This window comes from Xenopus laevis, chromosome 6L (assembly GCF_017654675.1).
Source record: "Xenopus laevis strain J_2021 chromosome 6L, Xenopus_laevis_v10.1, whole genome shotgun sequence".
In the NCBI taxonomy this organism is placed as follows: Eukaryota; Metazoa; Chordata; class Amphibia; order Anura; family Pipidae; genus Xenopus; species Xenopus laevis.
In genome coordinates, this window is record NC_054381.1 from 22308243 (window position 1) to 22324764 (window position 16522).

Consider the following 16522-nt stretch of genomic DNA (forward strand, 5'->3'; position numbering starts at 1 on the left):
TGACATGCGTAAAACCAAACATGACTGGACATAAATCCACAGATCTGTATTTACATGTTTGGGGGTTGCAAAGCTGTATAAGGTGAACTGTAACTATAATACAGGTATGGGATCCATTATCCTGAAACCCGTTACGGGAAAGGTTGTCTCCCAGTTACTCCATTTTATCCAAATGTTTAAAATGTATTTCCTTTTCCTCTGTAATAATAAAATATTACCTTGATCCAAACTAAGATGTTATTGGAGGCAAAATAAGCCTATTGGGTTTAATTATTATATCAATGATTTTTTTAGTAGACTTAAGGTATGACAATACCTTATCTGGAAAACCCCAGGTCCCGAGCCTTCTGGATAAAAGGTCCCATACCTATACTACCCATATTATTTTGTTGATTTATCTTCCAAGTAATTTTATGTATCCAAACATAGCTTATATATCAGCCCCATTTTTATCACCTATAACATTTCACCTAACACAATTATTATTATTATTACTACTATTATTAAGCCTTAACGGTTTTTTATTAACAGGGGCCAAAACTTTTAAGTCTCTGCTATTGTAGACATCTCCCAACACTCCTTGCAGCAGCTAGCGCCTCTCAGGGGATGCTGGTAGTTGTAGTTCACCCCTGAACAGTTGGAAATTGAAGATCCCCAGCTCAGCAACACCTCACCCACTGAATGACATTTTAGAAAGACAAAACAGCAAGTCATTCTAAAGAGTCAACTCCACCCCCGCAGCATCAGCACAGACCTGTCATAGCAATCAATGGACAGCACAGCAGAGAATTCTATACTGTAAATATTATATCCTGGTGTATATACACATATATATATATATATATATATATATATTTTTTTTTATCTATATCTATACACATACATATACACACACACATATATATATATATATATATATATATATATATATATATATACATATACAGGGGTATACACCCAGCACACCTCACCAGGAAATCTCTCATTAGAATTCCTTTTCCATCCCCAGAGTGTGGGAGAGCCTTATTGTAGGCGTAAATAAAACAGTAGCTCTAATGCAGCATTAACACAAAGCTCAATACATACAGTTTGCTGCTCTGGCCAAATGCTTTCAATTAGTTTACAGGCTGTCAACTTCCATTACTTACTAGCCCAGCACCCCCGCCCCAATGTATTCGGCTACCTTTGCTGCAACGTGCCCAAAGGCATCTCAAACCAGCCACGTTTGTAGCAGCTGTTGCAGAACTAGAGTTCCCATCCTCCAAGCATGATGGGAAATGTAGTTCTGCCGCTGCAGCCAAGCAGAGGATGGGGCACAAACTGGGACATCCAATTGCAAGGTTTACCTAAAGATAAAATACGGTCCATTTTTTTAGTTCACGCCACCGGGGATGAAGTCACTGCTTCAACGTGCCAGTCATCCGAAGCAACATGCTGCTCGCAAACCCATTAGTCCTCCCATGTAATAGCAAAAATACATGCCCAATAATTGTTAGATTTAATCAGAAAACTGAAAATCTTAAAAATAATCACATTAAAAAATATATATAAAAAACACATCTGGTGGACACACCAAATATAAAAACTGCAGTGTGACGCCTCTCCATTATAAGCACGGAAAATACCTGTAATGAGATTTACCCACCCACCTCCCCCCCCCCCACGCCATGCACCTTTTGTTTTCTGGGTGGGTGGCATCATGCAGATTGCAGGTCGGTGAAACGCGTGATCATCAGATTCTCCCTCACTTTTTTTTTTTTTAAGGATTAAACAGGAGGTAAAATAAACCCTTGACAGAGGTAAATCAATGCTTCCCCAGAGGACGGAGGCAGCAGACAGGAGGGGGGGAGGTGACGCAGGAGAAACGCTAAACACCATTTTTTTTTCTACCTGCACAAGTTGCCATTTGCTGCAGCAGCACACGGGAGGCTCTGATTCCCTGCCGATACCAACGGGCTCTCACGAATCCCAGCGAACCTCCGACTTCGGGACATAATTCATTTCTTTTTTTATTGCCATATAGTGGATTGTATCCCCTTTAAACAGACAGAGGTATACATCTATAGCCACGTCCCTTCCCCTTCTCAGGTATAAACATGTTTACAGGCTCCTTGCACAAGCAGCAGCTGACACAGGCACATGTCACATGCGTGTCGTCACCAGGAAGAAATGCCTCTAATCACCCAAACGGGCGAATCAAAAAACACCTTGGCCCCCCCCCCTCAAACTTACCTTTTCGCTAAGCACCCAGTATCCTCAGAGGGTCTTAATAAATGTCAGGAAAACAAAAAACCTGTTTCCTTATTCCAATCCGGCAACCAATCAGCTCATCATCATGCTCCCATTAAAGTGCATGCAGGAAAGTGTTAAATTAAGTGTCCTGGCTGTTTCCAAATCTGGGGGCTAGGGGCAAATATGTCATCTTAAAAGGAAAAATCTCTTCCTACTACTATACTCCAAGGCAGGAAGTCTCAACACAAAACCCCTTACAAAAAAAAATGTGCCAAGGAAAAGAGAGAGAGAGGGGGGAAAAAGGTTACAAAATCTCAGCGGCATACAGCAGAGGGGGGTATCACAAAAACAAGAGCTTTTCCCTCCCCCCCTTTTCCTTGATCTGTATTTTCCTGGACCTGAAATATCTTTATTAACCCCCTGTATACAGCAATACTGACGTGATGTGCAACCTACTCCAGAGCCTTTACTTTCCGCTCTGCAATGCTGTTTAGACCATGGTATTAAACTCCCATTTCTTCAAATAACTCATGAGAAGGAGAAGGGAAGAATTGGAAGGAGAAGGGAAGAATGAGAAGGAGAAGGGAAAAATTGTAAGGAGAATTGGAAGGAGAAGGGAAGAAGGAGAAGGAGAAGGGAAGAATGGGAAGGAGAAGGGAAGAATGGGAAGGAGAAGGGAAGAATTGGAAAGAGAAGGGAAGAAGGAGAAGGGAAGACTGGGAAGGAGAAGGGAAGAATGAGAAGAAGGGAAGGAGAAGGGAAGAATGAGGAGGAGAAGGGAAGAATAGGAAGGAGAAGGGAAGAATGAGAAGAAGGGAAGACTGGGAAGGAGAAGGGAAGAATGAGAAGAAGGGAAGACTGGGAAGGAGAAGGGAAGAATAATAAGGAGAAGGGAAGAATGAGGAGGAGAAGGGAAGAATGGGAAGGAGAAGGGAAGACTGGGAAGGAGAAGGGAAGACTGGGAAGGAGAAGGGAAGACTGGGAAGGAGAAGGGAAGAAGGAGAAGGGAAGACTGGGAAGGAGAAGGGAAGAAGGAGAAGGGAAGACTGGGAAGGAGAAGGGAAGAAGGAGAAGGGAAGAAGGAGAAGGGAAGAATGGGAAGGAGAAGGGAAGGAGAAGGGAAGAATGAGAAGGAAAGAATGGGAAGGGGGGTTGGCAGATGAGGAGGAATAACGGCAGCTCGGGTTAGAGAGTGTGAAATGTAAATGTTATCCTTATATAGGCTGCAGCAGTTGCTGGACAGAGAATTAAAGAGAGGAGGGGGGGGCTCGCTTTAACAGACGCCACCCCTTTAAAAGATATACAGGTACCTCGAGGGGAGAAAAAAAAAATGAGGATTGTAGAACACTATTAAAAAAAAAAAATAAACTTTAGCTGTTCCCCAGACTACCGCACCCACTTCTTCACCATCATCATCATCATCCTCCTCCTCCTCATCATCATCATCATCATCACCCATTTCATCCACCCCCGCCAGATGGGAAAACACCCTTCTAAAATACCTTCATATTGTAACAAGTCATTCCTATAAATCAGCGAGAACCCATTAAAAATAAATAAATAAAAACAAGGAATGAAAACCAGAAAAAAAGGAGTTAAAAAGGGGGTGTAACTTAAAAGTACATTTCAAAATAGGAATTAAAGTGGTTAGAAATAAAAGTTTATAATGTAAAAAATAAAAAGTAATGTTCAGAGGTTGCCTTTAACCCCTTGTGCAACACACACACACCCCTAATAAAATCCCTTTAAAGCTCTGCAGTGGCTCCTCTGCAACAAGGTAATGGGGGTTGTGCCAATGAATGAAAGAGGGGGGGCTTAGAAGAGGAGAATATAGGGGAATTTAGATATAAACATGTTTAAAAATAAATAAACAAGTTTCTATACCCACCCAACAAACACACACACAGATAGAATCAATAGGACTGCATCGTAGCAAAACCAGAACAGACTCCCCCTCCTTTTGGCTCCAGTCTGATCACCCAGGTAACAAGCCCAAGAGTGATAATAAGTAGCAAAGTTCTGAGAGAAACTATCATTTAGGTTATTTAAGGAAGAACGTGGAACCCCGCTTCCCCTGGCCATGGGGCTGTGCCACTGCGAAACACGTTGCTGTAGCAGAACTCTGGCAGCGAAAGGGTATTTTTAAGGTGGGGAAGAGGAAGTTTGGAGTTGGCATAAAAATAAGCCATAAAGAGTAGAGTTGATGAAGAATGGATAAAAGTGAGAGGGAGAAGGGGACTCAAGCCCCATAGACTGGCAAGGGAGGAGATGCGAATAACGGTGCAGAGAACCGCTAGGCGGAGGAGGAGCAGCCAGAGCCTGAGCAGCAGCAGGTAATGTAACGGTACAGCCCCGGCCCTAGCCCACCCCCATAGCTTGGTCTCTGCCAGGGCAATGCTGATATACTCTTCACGGAGCAGGACCCCACCAAATATCCTAAATAGGGGGGACCCCCGCTGTTCGGGCTCACCGTTATTCCGCCTGGGGTTCGCCTGTTTTCTGCGCTTACACCTGGGGCCATCCGCCATGATCCTCTCGCTCTTGTGTCTAAATGCTCCGAGTCACCTCCCTCCCCCGCCCCTCCTCTGCCCCCCACCTCTTCCCTCCCCTCCCTGCCTGTTCTCTCACTCGTACCCCCCTCCCATCTCCTGCCCGCACCTGGTTTACGACACTTTTCTGGTTTACGACATCACCTCAGTCCCTTCTTCTTCACCTCAGTGCTGGGGGGGTTAGGGGGAGGCTGGGGTTAGGACGGGGGGCGGCTGTTAGTTGTTGCTGAGCGGTGGGATACGGGGAGGGGGTCGGCTGTGGATCTCAGGTGGGGACCCTGTGTGTATATCTATGTACACCCCTCCTGGAACACACACACACATACTAGTGAAGTGCCACTGCCTATAGGAGAGGGAGACCTGATCTGTTTGTGCAATACAAGCCTGTGTATACTGTATCCTTATAATGGGTGCTCAGTGATATCATCACTTATAAATGGTTCTTAGTGATGTCACCAATGTCATGTGACCAGACATTCTTTATAAGAATCAACACCCCCCCCATTAAAAGTAAGAATCTGTTACAAATGAACTCAGAGCTCCATTACCTGTATAAAAGCACTCAACCTGCAGCCTTGCGCCTTTATATGGTCATGGGGAGCCCCGGTGGCCTTCTTATACCCTTGGACACACTGCGTTTTGTGCGCCATTGTCATCAGTGGTCTTAATAATGTGGGGGGCGTTGGGCAGGTACCTTTTAAAGAGTCTTCTGGCTACCCCTAGTCCTGATTTTCCTGCTCTCCCCTCCTGTCTCCATGTTCCCGCCCCCCGCGCAACATCGCCGCATTCACCCATCACACAGGGCATCGGGGTGAGGTTGCTGGCTGGGTTGCCTAGGGTTTCCGGTTGGCTTGGCCCACTCCTGAATGTTAGTAAATTGAAAGCACCATTTGATGAGTTGATGAACACAGAGCAGTGACAGGTAGACCACGCACAAAACGCGTTGGTCCATCTATCACTGCTTTGTGTGCATCAGTTTTCCATTATATGAGGAGCTGTGCCAGCTAGAGGGGCCCTATGTACTATAAGCCCTATACTGTACATTCGTATATTGCCTATATGTGCCATAGGTGTTATATGAAGGTGCCATGCTTGCTGCCAGGGAGGCAATATGAAATAAAACAGTTTATTCTATACTGAGAACCAACAAGGTGGCGTCACCTTAGAGACAGATGATGGGCCAAGAGGTTCTGCAGGTAGAAAACTTCACTGGCACACATGACAAAGGGGAGTTACCCCAAATGTTGCTTTTTTCACGAATAAATCGCAAGGGCCTGGCTTGTATCTGCCACGTGTGCCAGTGAATTTTTCTACCTATTGGATTGGGAGGGTGCTGATCCCTCCATCATTGAGCACCGGGCTTTTAGTAATCCGAAGGCCAGGGTGTGCGGGTTTGGATATATTTTGTTGGACTATTCCAAGATGTTCTGCAGCAGTTGAGGAAGGCGTCAGTCAAGTCTGGAATTTTCGTTTAATGGAAAAGAATGAATGCCAGTGCTCATGAGTGACTGGTTGATGTTGCATCAGCTTTCCACCCACCAAAGAGGTTCTGCAGCAGCTGAGGGGATCCCTTTGCTGGCCAGAGGCTTGAATCTGACAGGGACTGAGGGTGTGAGACTAGATCAACTGACTTTTGGAAAATAATTCGGGCTGAAGCGTTTAGTTGAAATCAAGAGGTTCTGCAGCAGCTGAAGGGGAGTTATGAACCGAACCTGAGCAAAGACCACAATAACTAGACAAGGACTTAGGCAACAGGGTCTTGGTTGTTCCACATGGTTCTGCTTACCAAGAGGTTCTGCAGCAGCTGAAGGGAGTTATGAACCGAACCTGAGCAAAGACCACAATAACTAGACAAGGACTTGGTTGTTCCCTCATGACACATGGTTCTGCTTACCAAGAGGTTCTGCAGCAGCTGCAGGGTTAACTGCAGGGAGGAGACAATATTACAGTGGGAGAAGCGGGTCTGTAAAACACATAGGGAATGACTGCCGCTATGATCTACTTCCCAAGAGGTTCTGCAGCAGTGACGGAGATATTATTTCTATTAGTCCCAGCAGGTACCCGTTACCTTCCCTTCTACCCCCGCACCTTCAATCACCCACATGTTGCCCTTCTTCCCCTCCCATTCGCTTGTCAGAGTCATGTTGCCCGTCTAGGTGGCACAGCCAAGGGGCGCGGCGGGCTGGCAGCTGGGGAAGGCAGTTGGGCAGCTGGCAGTTGGCTGAGACTATGAGCTCACATTGCCAAGGGACCTGTTGGCGCTGGCAGCGATGCGAATGCGACTCGCAACAGGCGCTGCAGTTTATAACGGGACTGCTGAGTTGTGCGACACAGACAGGGGGCGGTGTGACGTGCCATTCAGCTCACACCTTCCTTCTCTGGCGCCCACCGTCGTGTGTAACTGATACAGGAGGGGGGAACGGGGGCTTAACCAGGAGGAGCCCTCCCTCTCCGACCCCTTCCCGGCCGGGCGACTCACTATGACAAGAGCATCCTCCGCCAGGGCTGCAGCCCACCTGCCAGGCACGTAATCACTCGGGGCGGGGCCCTGTGCCTGACCCCTCCCACCCCTGTGCCTGACCCCTCCCACCCGGCAATTCATCATTGATTTTCCACAGTGAAGGGGAAGTGAATGATGTGAAGCAACAGAAACACATGGAAAGTCCAACAAATGCAACAGGAAGCAGCACGTAAACCTGAAACCGTCTCTTTTATTTACGCGTCCACCCTGCGGCCCACCTGCTTTTAAGGGATTGTTCACCTTTGGGATAACTTTTAATATGACATAGAGAGTGATATTCTGAGACAATTTGCAATTGGTTTTCATTTTTTATTATGTAAAGTTTTTAAGTTATTCAGCTTTGATTCAGCTGCTCTTCAATTTGCATTTTTTTCCGTACAGGTTGACTTCTCCTTTAGAATGCAAACAGGAGAGCTGCTGAACAAAAAGCTAAATAACTCAAAAACTTTACATGATAAAAATTGAAAACCAATTGCAAACTGTCTCAGAATATCACTCTCTACGTCATATTAAAAGTTATCCCAAAGGTGAACAACCCCTTTAAAGCAGTGTAGGCCCCCCTCCCACCTCCCCCCCAGCCTACCTGCCCCCCCCGAGCAATTGCCCCTAACTAGTTACTCACCCCTTGCGCAGGTCCTCTGCTGCTGAGTTCACGGGCGCCATCTTCTCCCGAGCGATTTTCTTCCTGCTTTGCCCGGCGTTGTTTGGCGCATGCGCAGTACGAGGCATTTACTGTTAAGGATCTTCTGCGCATTTGCAGAAAGTCATGAAGTTTCCGAAAAAAATATCGAAAACTTTGTGACTTTCGGACGCAGTAGCTCCGTACTGGCAAATGCCTCCAACTGCGCATGCGTCCAAAAGTCACAACGTTTTCGATATTTTTTTCGGAAACTTCGTGACTTCCGGCGCATGCGCAGAAGATCCTTAACGGTAAATGCCTTATACTGCGAATGCGCCAAACAACGCCAGGCAAAGCAGGAAGAAGATGGCACCCGTGAACTCCGCAGCAGAGGACCTGCGCCGAGGGGTGAGTAACTAGTTAGGGGCATTTGCCCTGGGGGGGGGGCAGGTAGGCTGGGGGAGGAGGGAGGGGGGGCCTACACAGGGGAGGGTTTTTTCCCCGTACAGGTTGATTTCTTCTTTAAGCAATCTGGTAGCTAGGGTCCAAATAACCCTAGCAACCATGCATTGATTTGAATAAGAGACTGGAATATGAATAGGACTGAATAGAAATATGAGTAATAAAAAGTAACAATTACAATACATTTGGAGCCTTACAGAGCTTTTCCTCTATAGAAGGGTCAGCGACGCCCATTTGAAAGCTGGAAAGAGTCAGAAGACAAAGGCTAATAACTATAAAACTATAAAAAATGAAGACCAATTGAAAAGTTGCTTAGAAATGGCCATTATATAACATACTTAAACTTGCCTTACATGTGAACCACCCCTTTAAGGGTATATTGGGAAAGGCATTTGCCCTAAGCCCCCCCGCCCGTATACATCAGAGCTGAAAAAGGTCTCTCTCTGGGGTTGATGGGAAATGTAGTTTAACAACAGCTGGAGGGTCACACTTCGAACATCCTTAACACCCTTTACTTTTTTGGGGCCCTTATGTTTAAATACTAACAATGCACTGATATAGCCACTCCTCCTGCCTTTTTATCCTTTTTGTACTTGTAAAGTGTTTGTCCCCTGATGAAGAACACTTCGGTGGTCGAAACGCATAGGGCAACCTGCTATTATGTAAGTGTTTAACAATAAAATATTTTTTTGATTCTTTAACAAAGTCTGAGTGTGCAATCCTGATATTCTTCTTGGCTTGTTAATTATTAGTATTAGTATTCCTTTTGGGCGTGCGCTTTCTAAATTGTAGTTTGCCTGATAAAGCCACTCATCTGGGCACCCCATCAGGTATGAGCAGCTAATATGGTCTCTGTATGGTCACCTTAATTCTGGCCCTGCAGAAAGCTCCCCCTACAGGCCAAGGGTGTATTCTTTTAAAGGGGCTGTTCACCTTTGATATAACTTTTAGAATGACATAGAGTGATATTCTGAGACAATTTGCAATTTGTTTTCATTTTTTTATTATTATAGGTTTTTGAGTTATTTAGCTTTTTATTCAGCAGCTCTCCAATTTGCATCTTAAGCAATCTGGTAACTAGGGTTCAATTTAGGGATGCACCGAATCCACTATTTTGGATTCGACCGAACCCCCGAATCCTTTGTGAAAGATTCGGCCTAATACCGAACCGAATCCGAACCTTAGGAGTGGGAAGGGGGAAAAAATGTTACTTGCTTGTTTTGTGATGAAAAGTCACGCGATTTCCCTCCCCACCCCTAATTTGCATATGCAAATTCGGATTCGGTTCTGCCGGGCAGAAGGATTCGGCCGAATCCGAATCCTGCTGAAAAAGGCCGAATCCTGGATTCGGTGCATCCCTAGTTCAAATTACCCTAGCAACCACGCATTGATTTAAATAAGAGACTGGAATATGAATAGGAGAGAGTCTGAATAGAAGGATCAGTAATAAAAAGTAACAATAACAATACATTTGTAGCCTTACAGAGCATTTGTTTTTTAGAAGGGAGTCAGCGACCCCCATTTGAAAGCTGCAAAGAGTCAAAAGGTAAATAACTGTAAAAGTATAATAAATAAATAATGACAATCAATTGAAAAGTTGCTTAGAATTGCCAGTTCGTTAACATAATCATTTACCTTAAAGGTGAACCACCCCTTTAAGTAATGTAACAAATTCTGTTTCCTCCAACAGCAGACTCGTGAGTTCAGTTCTGGCCTTGGCACTCTGCAAAGAGTTTGTAAGTTCTACCAGTGTCTCTATGTACTTCTTTGCGTCTCAATTCCTATGAACTGTGAATGAACGTAATAGGGTCCATAGACTGTAAGCTCCACTGAAGCATGGACTGATAATCTCAGATAAAGCTCTGGGTAAACATATTAGTGCTATATAATTAAAGGATAATTATAATTAATATTCCAAAATGTAATGAGCTTTTGTTGTTCTGTCAAAGGCCAACTGATTTTTTTTTCCTGTTCATTTGCTCATTCTTATTAATCCAATTTCCATTAGATTTACATGTTCCCAAGGGCTACATAAACTTCTTTCTAGAACGTCATTATTTAATCAGTCTGAACAGTTTGTATATAAGACACTTGGGAGTGGAATAACTGCCAGCCTCTGCTCTAGGGTGCCCTGTGGGGGATGGATACGACCCTATTGCTTGGGAGGAGCTATAAAAACTAACCTTGCTGCCTCCCTTTGACTTTAATGGGAACCACCTGTCACCACTAATCAGAGGTCTTCAGACCCCTTCCCTTTGCCTTCCAACATTTTGTCAAGCCCACCCTCGGTCAAAACAATGAAACATACTTCTACGAATACTAATATGAACGCAGGAAAAATGCAGCATGTTGCGTCTCAACCTGCGTTCGGCGCCTACACGCGCCTGTGTGAGTACAGCCCCATTGAAAAAAACCTAATGCATCTATTCCTGCGCTCCCCTGTGGCTGAACGCAGAAAAACGGAAAGCAGGGGAGCGCAGCTTCAACCGCTCGTCAGTAAGAGCCCTAAAGATAACTGAGCGTATTGCACCTTTTAAATATCGTTTTTTCATTAGCACTCAAACTGCAAACAAGAATAGAGGCAGCACCCATATAAAATTAGCTCTTACAGCAGCTGGCAGAGGCACTGAGAAACAGCACCCACAGAAGTCGCTTGAGTGACTGGCATGATTGGGTCACAATTACGCTGTTACCCCCAAAAAAAAAACAATGTACACTTTAGTTTATCACGACCCGTATTCATAGTGTTTGAACTGAACATATGTTCTGCATTTTTTTTTTTTAATCTGAAGGATATATGCAGGTATGGTATCCGTTATCCGGAAACTCGGTATTCAGAAAGCTCCGAATTATGGAAAGCCCTTTTCCCATAGACTCCATTATAATCAAATAATCCAAATTTTTATAAATCTGTTCCTTTTTCTCTGTAATAATAAAACAGTAGCTTGTACTTGATCCCAACCAAGATATAATTAATCCTTACTGGAAGCAAAACCAGCCTCTTGGGTTTATTTAATGCTTACATGATTTTCGAGAAGACTTAAGGTATGAAGAGCCAAATTACGGAAAGATCCCTTATCCGTAAAAACCCAGGTCCCGAGCATTCCTGATAACAGGTCCCATGCCTGTGCACCTTTGTAAAATGTGAGCTCTCACTTTCCCTAATTGCTGCCTGTGTCTCAGGTTTATGTCTCTGGCACATGGGGGGGATTTTGCTGCCCCAGAGTTTTTAGTGGGTCAGTCATCGGGGTGCCACCTGGTGTGTATTTTACCAGTCTGGCCAGTTAAGATGATGCTTGAATATTTTTAATAGGGAAAAATATAGATAAAGAAAACAATCTAAAAATTTAGATTAAAAAAAAGAAAGTTTGAAAAAATGATTTTTTCCAGAAAACATGGCAACCCTTAAGTGGTCAAAGCAAAATGCTTTACCTACTATGTATGGTCTCTTGAGGAAAGTCGTTTTTTGGGAGCAGTTTTCAAAATATGTTATTAGGCCTTGTTTAATAATCATTAAATTGGTGCAAATGACAGAAACGTTTATCAAAATTCTATAATTATCCCATGTCAGAAACGTGGAGTCATGTGGCCTTAGAAAATGTGGATTTATTTTTGGAAATATGGTGCAAAAGGGTTTGGCTTTTTGTTTTTACCACTTTGTTAGTTTCACACTAGAAAAAACAAGGTGCGCCTCGTGTATTATTGGACTAGATTTAGGTAGCCCCCCATCGACCACAATCTACACAGAGGAGATAGAGGTGTAACTGTGATCTCACTATGGATTCTTCCCAATGCAGGGAAAGATAATGTTGGACTTCCAGCAAACAAGGATACACACAAAAGTATAAGTGGGAAAATAAATTAGCTGTTTTATGCAGAAACCTTACCCTCACTAAAGGGTCAGTGACATCAGAAAAATACAAGTTAAAAAAGAAACCAAAGATCTCACTGGTTGCTATGGGTAACTGCACCGGTGCAAATAAGAAACTATATTAGTAAATCAGCCACATAAGGGTAGGACTACACGGACGTTTTTGGCTCGATCCGACGCGCTGCAACAAAACGCCTGCGACAAGTCGCATGCGTGCAGCGTCTGCATTTGACAGTCGTGTCGCATCGGACACCATGCGACAACTCTATATCTTATTTTTGTCGCCTGCGCGTCGGATCGCGCTGAAAACATCCATGTAGTCCTACCCTAAAGATCGCTTTGGACAAAACTTTAAAAAAGTGTAGTGGAAAAACAAGTGTGATACTTTTTGGCTGGAAATCTATCATTTTGAAAATTACTGACAAACCAAAAATTGACACCAGATATTTGGTAAAATTATCCTGAACAATTGAACAAATGAAAACAAAAAAATTAACAAAATTTAAAAAGGTAGTGCTTTTAGTTCCAAGCTACGAAGGAGGTAAAAATATTGGGGTGCCCCAAGGCAATCAGGGGAGTTAGGGATCCACTGTAGAGTTTACAGGTCAATATGATGAAGAAGGCAAACAAACGATGAAGGCACATAAATGCTTTACTAAGAGAGAGGGCAAAATCACTGCCACACCCAAAATTAGGAGATTCGCTGATACTGTCACACCACCTGCCTTCAAGAGCCTTGTGTATCAGATAATCTGCACACCACAGTTTATTAGCAGAGCGGGGCCCAAGTTCCTCTTCAGATAAGCAATAAAGACTAATTTGTAGCCGCACTGCTCTGTGTCATGCCACTTGTAATGGAAAAAAACGAATATACATATGTATACATAACATAACAGTGCAACCAAATGACTATAAATACATGATATAATATTTAACAAAAGAGAACACTGTTGGTATCTCCTTAAGGGGACAGCCCTCAGCTGTTGTAAGTCAGTGTTACTATGTAATTATGTAATGCTCACAACTCAAATAAGGCTCCACAATAAATAGTAAGCATCTAACAAATAGTATCTGTGCTGCTGCTGTTTCTATATATTCAAAAGTGTTGAAATATTGTGGCTGTGCAGGCAATGCAAACACTGGGTGAGGTCAGGGTGTTGGTCATGATAACCATGTGAGGCTTGCCTGAAAAGATGTCTTCAAATGCCTGGTATCAGAGATAGAAGGACTGACTCTAGGGTGGGTCCAACAGAACTGGTTTTCCTGGAGCTTCAGTGTGGGCTCCCAGAGCAGCAGAAGGAGGTAGGAAGACTTTGTGAAAGCTGAATAATTTAATATACTGTAGCATCCTATAGTAGTTATGGGTGGTAATAACCACCGGTAAGGGACTGTGGCTATGCATAGCAGTTATAGTAGGGAGAGATGGCGCCTATAGTAACAGTGGGAAAATAGTCTCTGGGAAGGGAGTGTGACTGTGGGATAGCAGGTATAGTAGGGAGAGATGGTGCCTATAGTAACAGTGGGGATAATAGTCTCTGGGAAGGGAGTGCTACTGTGGGATAGCAGGTATAGTAGGGAGAGATGGTGCCTATAGTAACAGTGGGATAATAGTCTCTGGGAAGGGAGTGTGACTGTGGGATAGCAGGTATAGTAGGGAGAGATGGTGCCTATAGTAACAGTGAGATAATAGTCTCTGGGAAGGGAGTGTGACTTTGGGATAACAGGTATAGTAGGGAGAGATGGTGCCTATAGTAACAGTGGATAATAGTCTCTGGGAAGGGAGTGTGACTGTGGGATAGCAGGTATAGTAGGGAGAGATGGTGTCTATAGTAACAGTGGGATAATAGTCTCTGGGAAGGGAGTGTGACTGTGGGATAGCAGGTATAGTAGGGAGAGATGGTGCCTATAGTAACAGTGGGATAATAGTCTCTGGGAAGGGAGTGTGACTGTGGGATAGCAGGTATAGTAGGGAGAGATGGTGCCTATAGTAACAGTGGGATAATAGTCTCTGGGAAGGGAGTGTGACTGTGGGATAGCAGGTATAGTAGGGAGAGATGGTGTCTATAGTAACAGTGGGAAAATAGTCTCTGGGAAGGGAGTGTGACTGTGGGATAGCAGGTATAGTAGGGAGAGATGGTGCCTATAGTAACAGTGGGGATAATAGTCTCTGGGAAGGGAGTGCTACTGTGGGATAGCAGGTATAGTAGGGAGAGATGGTGCCTATAGTAACAGTGGGATAATAGTCTCTGGGAAGGGAGTGTGACTGTGGGATAGCAGGTATAGTAGGGAGAGATGGTGCCTATAGTAACAGTGAGATAATAGTCTCTGGGAAGGGAGTGTGACTGTGGGATAACAGGTATAGTAGGGAGAGATGGTGCCTATAGTAACAGTGGATAATAGTCTCTGGGAAGGGAGTGTGACTGTGGGATAGCAGGTATAGTAGGGAGAGATGGTGTCTATAGTAACAGTGGGATAATAGTCTCTGGGAAGGGAGTGTGACTGTGGGATAGCAGGTATAGTAGGGAGAGATGGTGCCTATAGTAACAGTGGGATAATAGTCTCTGGGAAGGGAGTGTGACTGTGGGATAGCAGGTATAGTAGGGAGAAATTGTGTCTATAGTAACAGTGGATAATAGTCTCTGGGAAGGGAGTGTGACTGTGGGATAGCAGGTATAGTAGGAAGAGATGGTGCCTATAGTAACAGTGGGATAATAGTCTCTGGGAAGGGAGTGTGACTGTGAGATAGCAGGTATAGTAGGGAGAGATGGTGCCTATAGTAACAGTGGGATAATAGTCTCTGGGAAGGGAGTGTGACTGTGGGATAGCAGGTATAGTAGGGAGAGATGGTGCCTATAGTAGCAGTGGGATAATAGTCTCTGGGAAGGGAGTGTGACTGTGGGATAGCAGGTACAGTAGGGAGAGGGAGTTCCTATAATAGCAGTAGGGGATAAAAGCTTCTGCAAAGATACTGTAGGTGTGGAATAGCGGGTATAGTTTTGTGTTGTCCAATGGAATACTGGTAGTTGCTGGCAGTTCTACTTCAATGACAGCTGAAAGGCCACAGGTTATACAGCCTTGCTTGTTGCTTAATAAACAATAACAGGGCCCTGTGAAGCATATTTTGCTCCAGGCAGCCCCACCACTGCAGAGTTATTGTAGTACAAGTTGCCATTTGTATTGGAAAATCTATACCACATCATGAAGGTCAGATACAATTGTATTTTGACTCTCTCCCTTCTTTCTCTGTCTCAGTCTTTTTCATTTTACTGTAATGTGTGAACGGCTGTAACAGAAAAGACCGACCCTCCACGGAGAAGGTGCGCAGCCAGTGACGTGCAGCTGACCACAGTGATATTCCTATCAGCAAGATAATGACATTGAAGTCCCAATATGAATGCACCGGTGTAAGACTAAATGATTTTAAGGAAAACACCCCCTTTTTTTTGGAACTCGTATTAGTGTAAATTTGACCTTTAACTAACGTTTTTTTTTTCCATAGATTTCTTCTTTTTGACATTGCTGCTTTAGTTTCATGTAGGAACATCTGTTATTGCTGTGGTTGTAATACATCATTGCATTCCTGTTTGATGTCTCTTCAATCAGACTATCCACTAAACCACCTAGGTTAATTATTTCGTTGTGAAACTGCTTTTCCTCTGTCAGCGATCTCTGCGTCAGTTGGCACAATCGTATTTCCAATGTGAAGCAAATATTCTGAAATGGAAGAATCCAGTAACCCACAAACCCAGGCCTGTGCTGTTCTGTCACCTTTGGTATATATCAAATATATTATATGTACCTATGCTGTATACACAGGATGAATCTTGCTTTTAATACTGAATAATGCTGAATAATGCTGCTAATGTTATTCTTGACTAGTCATGGCTCTTAGTAGCTCCTCTAAGAAAAGGACCTCCTCAAAAAAGAAATTGCTAATGATTCCTGCATTCACATTAGGCTAGGGGCTACATATAAACCCTGCTGCAGATATTTCTCTTTTTGATGTATTTAAAAAACATCAAAAAGGGAAATATTACTTTAAAAAAAAAAAAAGCTTCTTCAGATAATTTTTTTGCATACCTTGAAGTTACCCAAGAGCTTGTCCGTGAGCCAGGGGTGGCTCACCTTTAAATTAAATTTTAAGGGGGTTATTTATCAAAGGTCAAGTTTTAGAGTTTTTTGTTAAAGTGAATGAACTCACAACTCGAATGGTTTCTAATTCAAGAAAAGTGATGGTTACCAACCCGAAAAAACGAATTGATCAAGTT

The 16522-nt window shown here is 43.7% G+C and overlaps 1 protein-coding gene and 1 long non-coding RNA gene across 6 annotated transcripts in view; one reads left to right on the forward strand and one right to left on the reverse strand.

Moving 5' to 3' along the window:
* The window catches only part of zeb1.L (zinc finger E-box binding homeobox 1 L homeolog), an 86177-nt gene extending 81351 nt beyond the window's left edge, over positions 1-4826 (reverse strand). Inside the window, exon 1 of one of the 5 annotated variants that reach the window (XM_041565435.1) lies at positions 4703-4826. In XM_041565435.1, coding sequence (XP_041421369.1) covers positions 4703-4760 — 58 coding nt within the window. In that variant the 5' untranslated portion in view covers positions 4761-4826. 5 annotated transcript variants of the gene reach the window in all.
* Positions 4827-13422: 8596 nt separating this feature from the next.
* LOC121394855 lies at positions 13423-16063 on the forward strand. Its single transcript, XR_005962039.1, has 2 exons — positions 13423-13556; positions 15507-16063. It is a non-coding gene; the product is annotated as an uncharacterized LOC121394855 (long non-coding RNA).
* Positions 16064-16522: the final 459 nt, after the last annotated feature.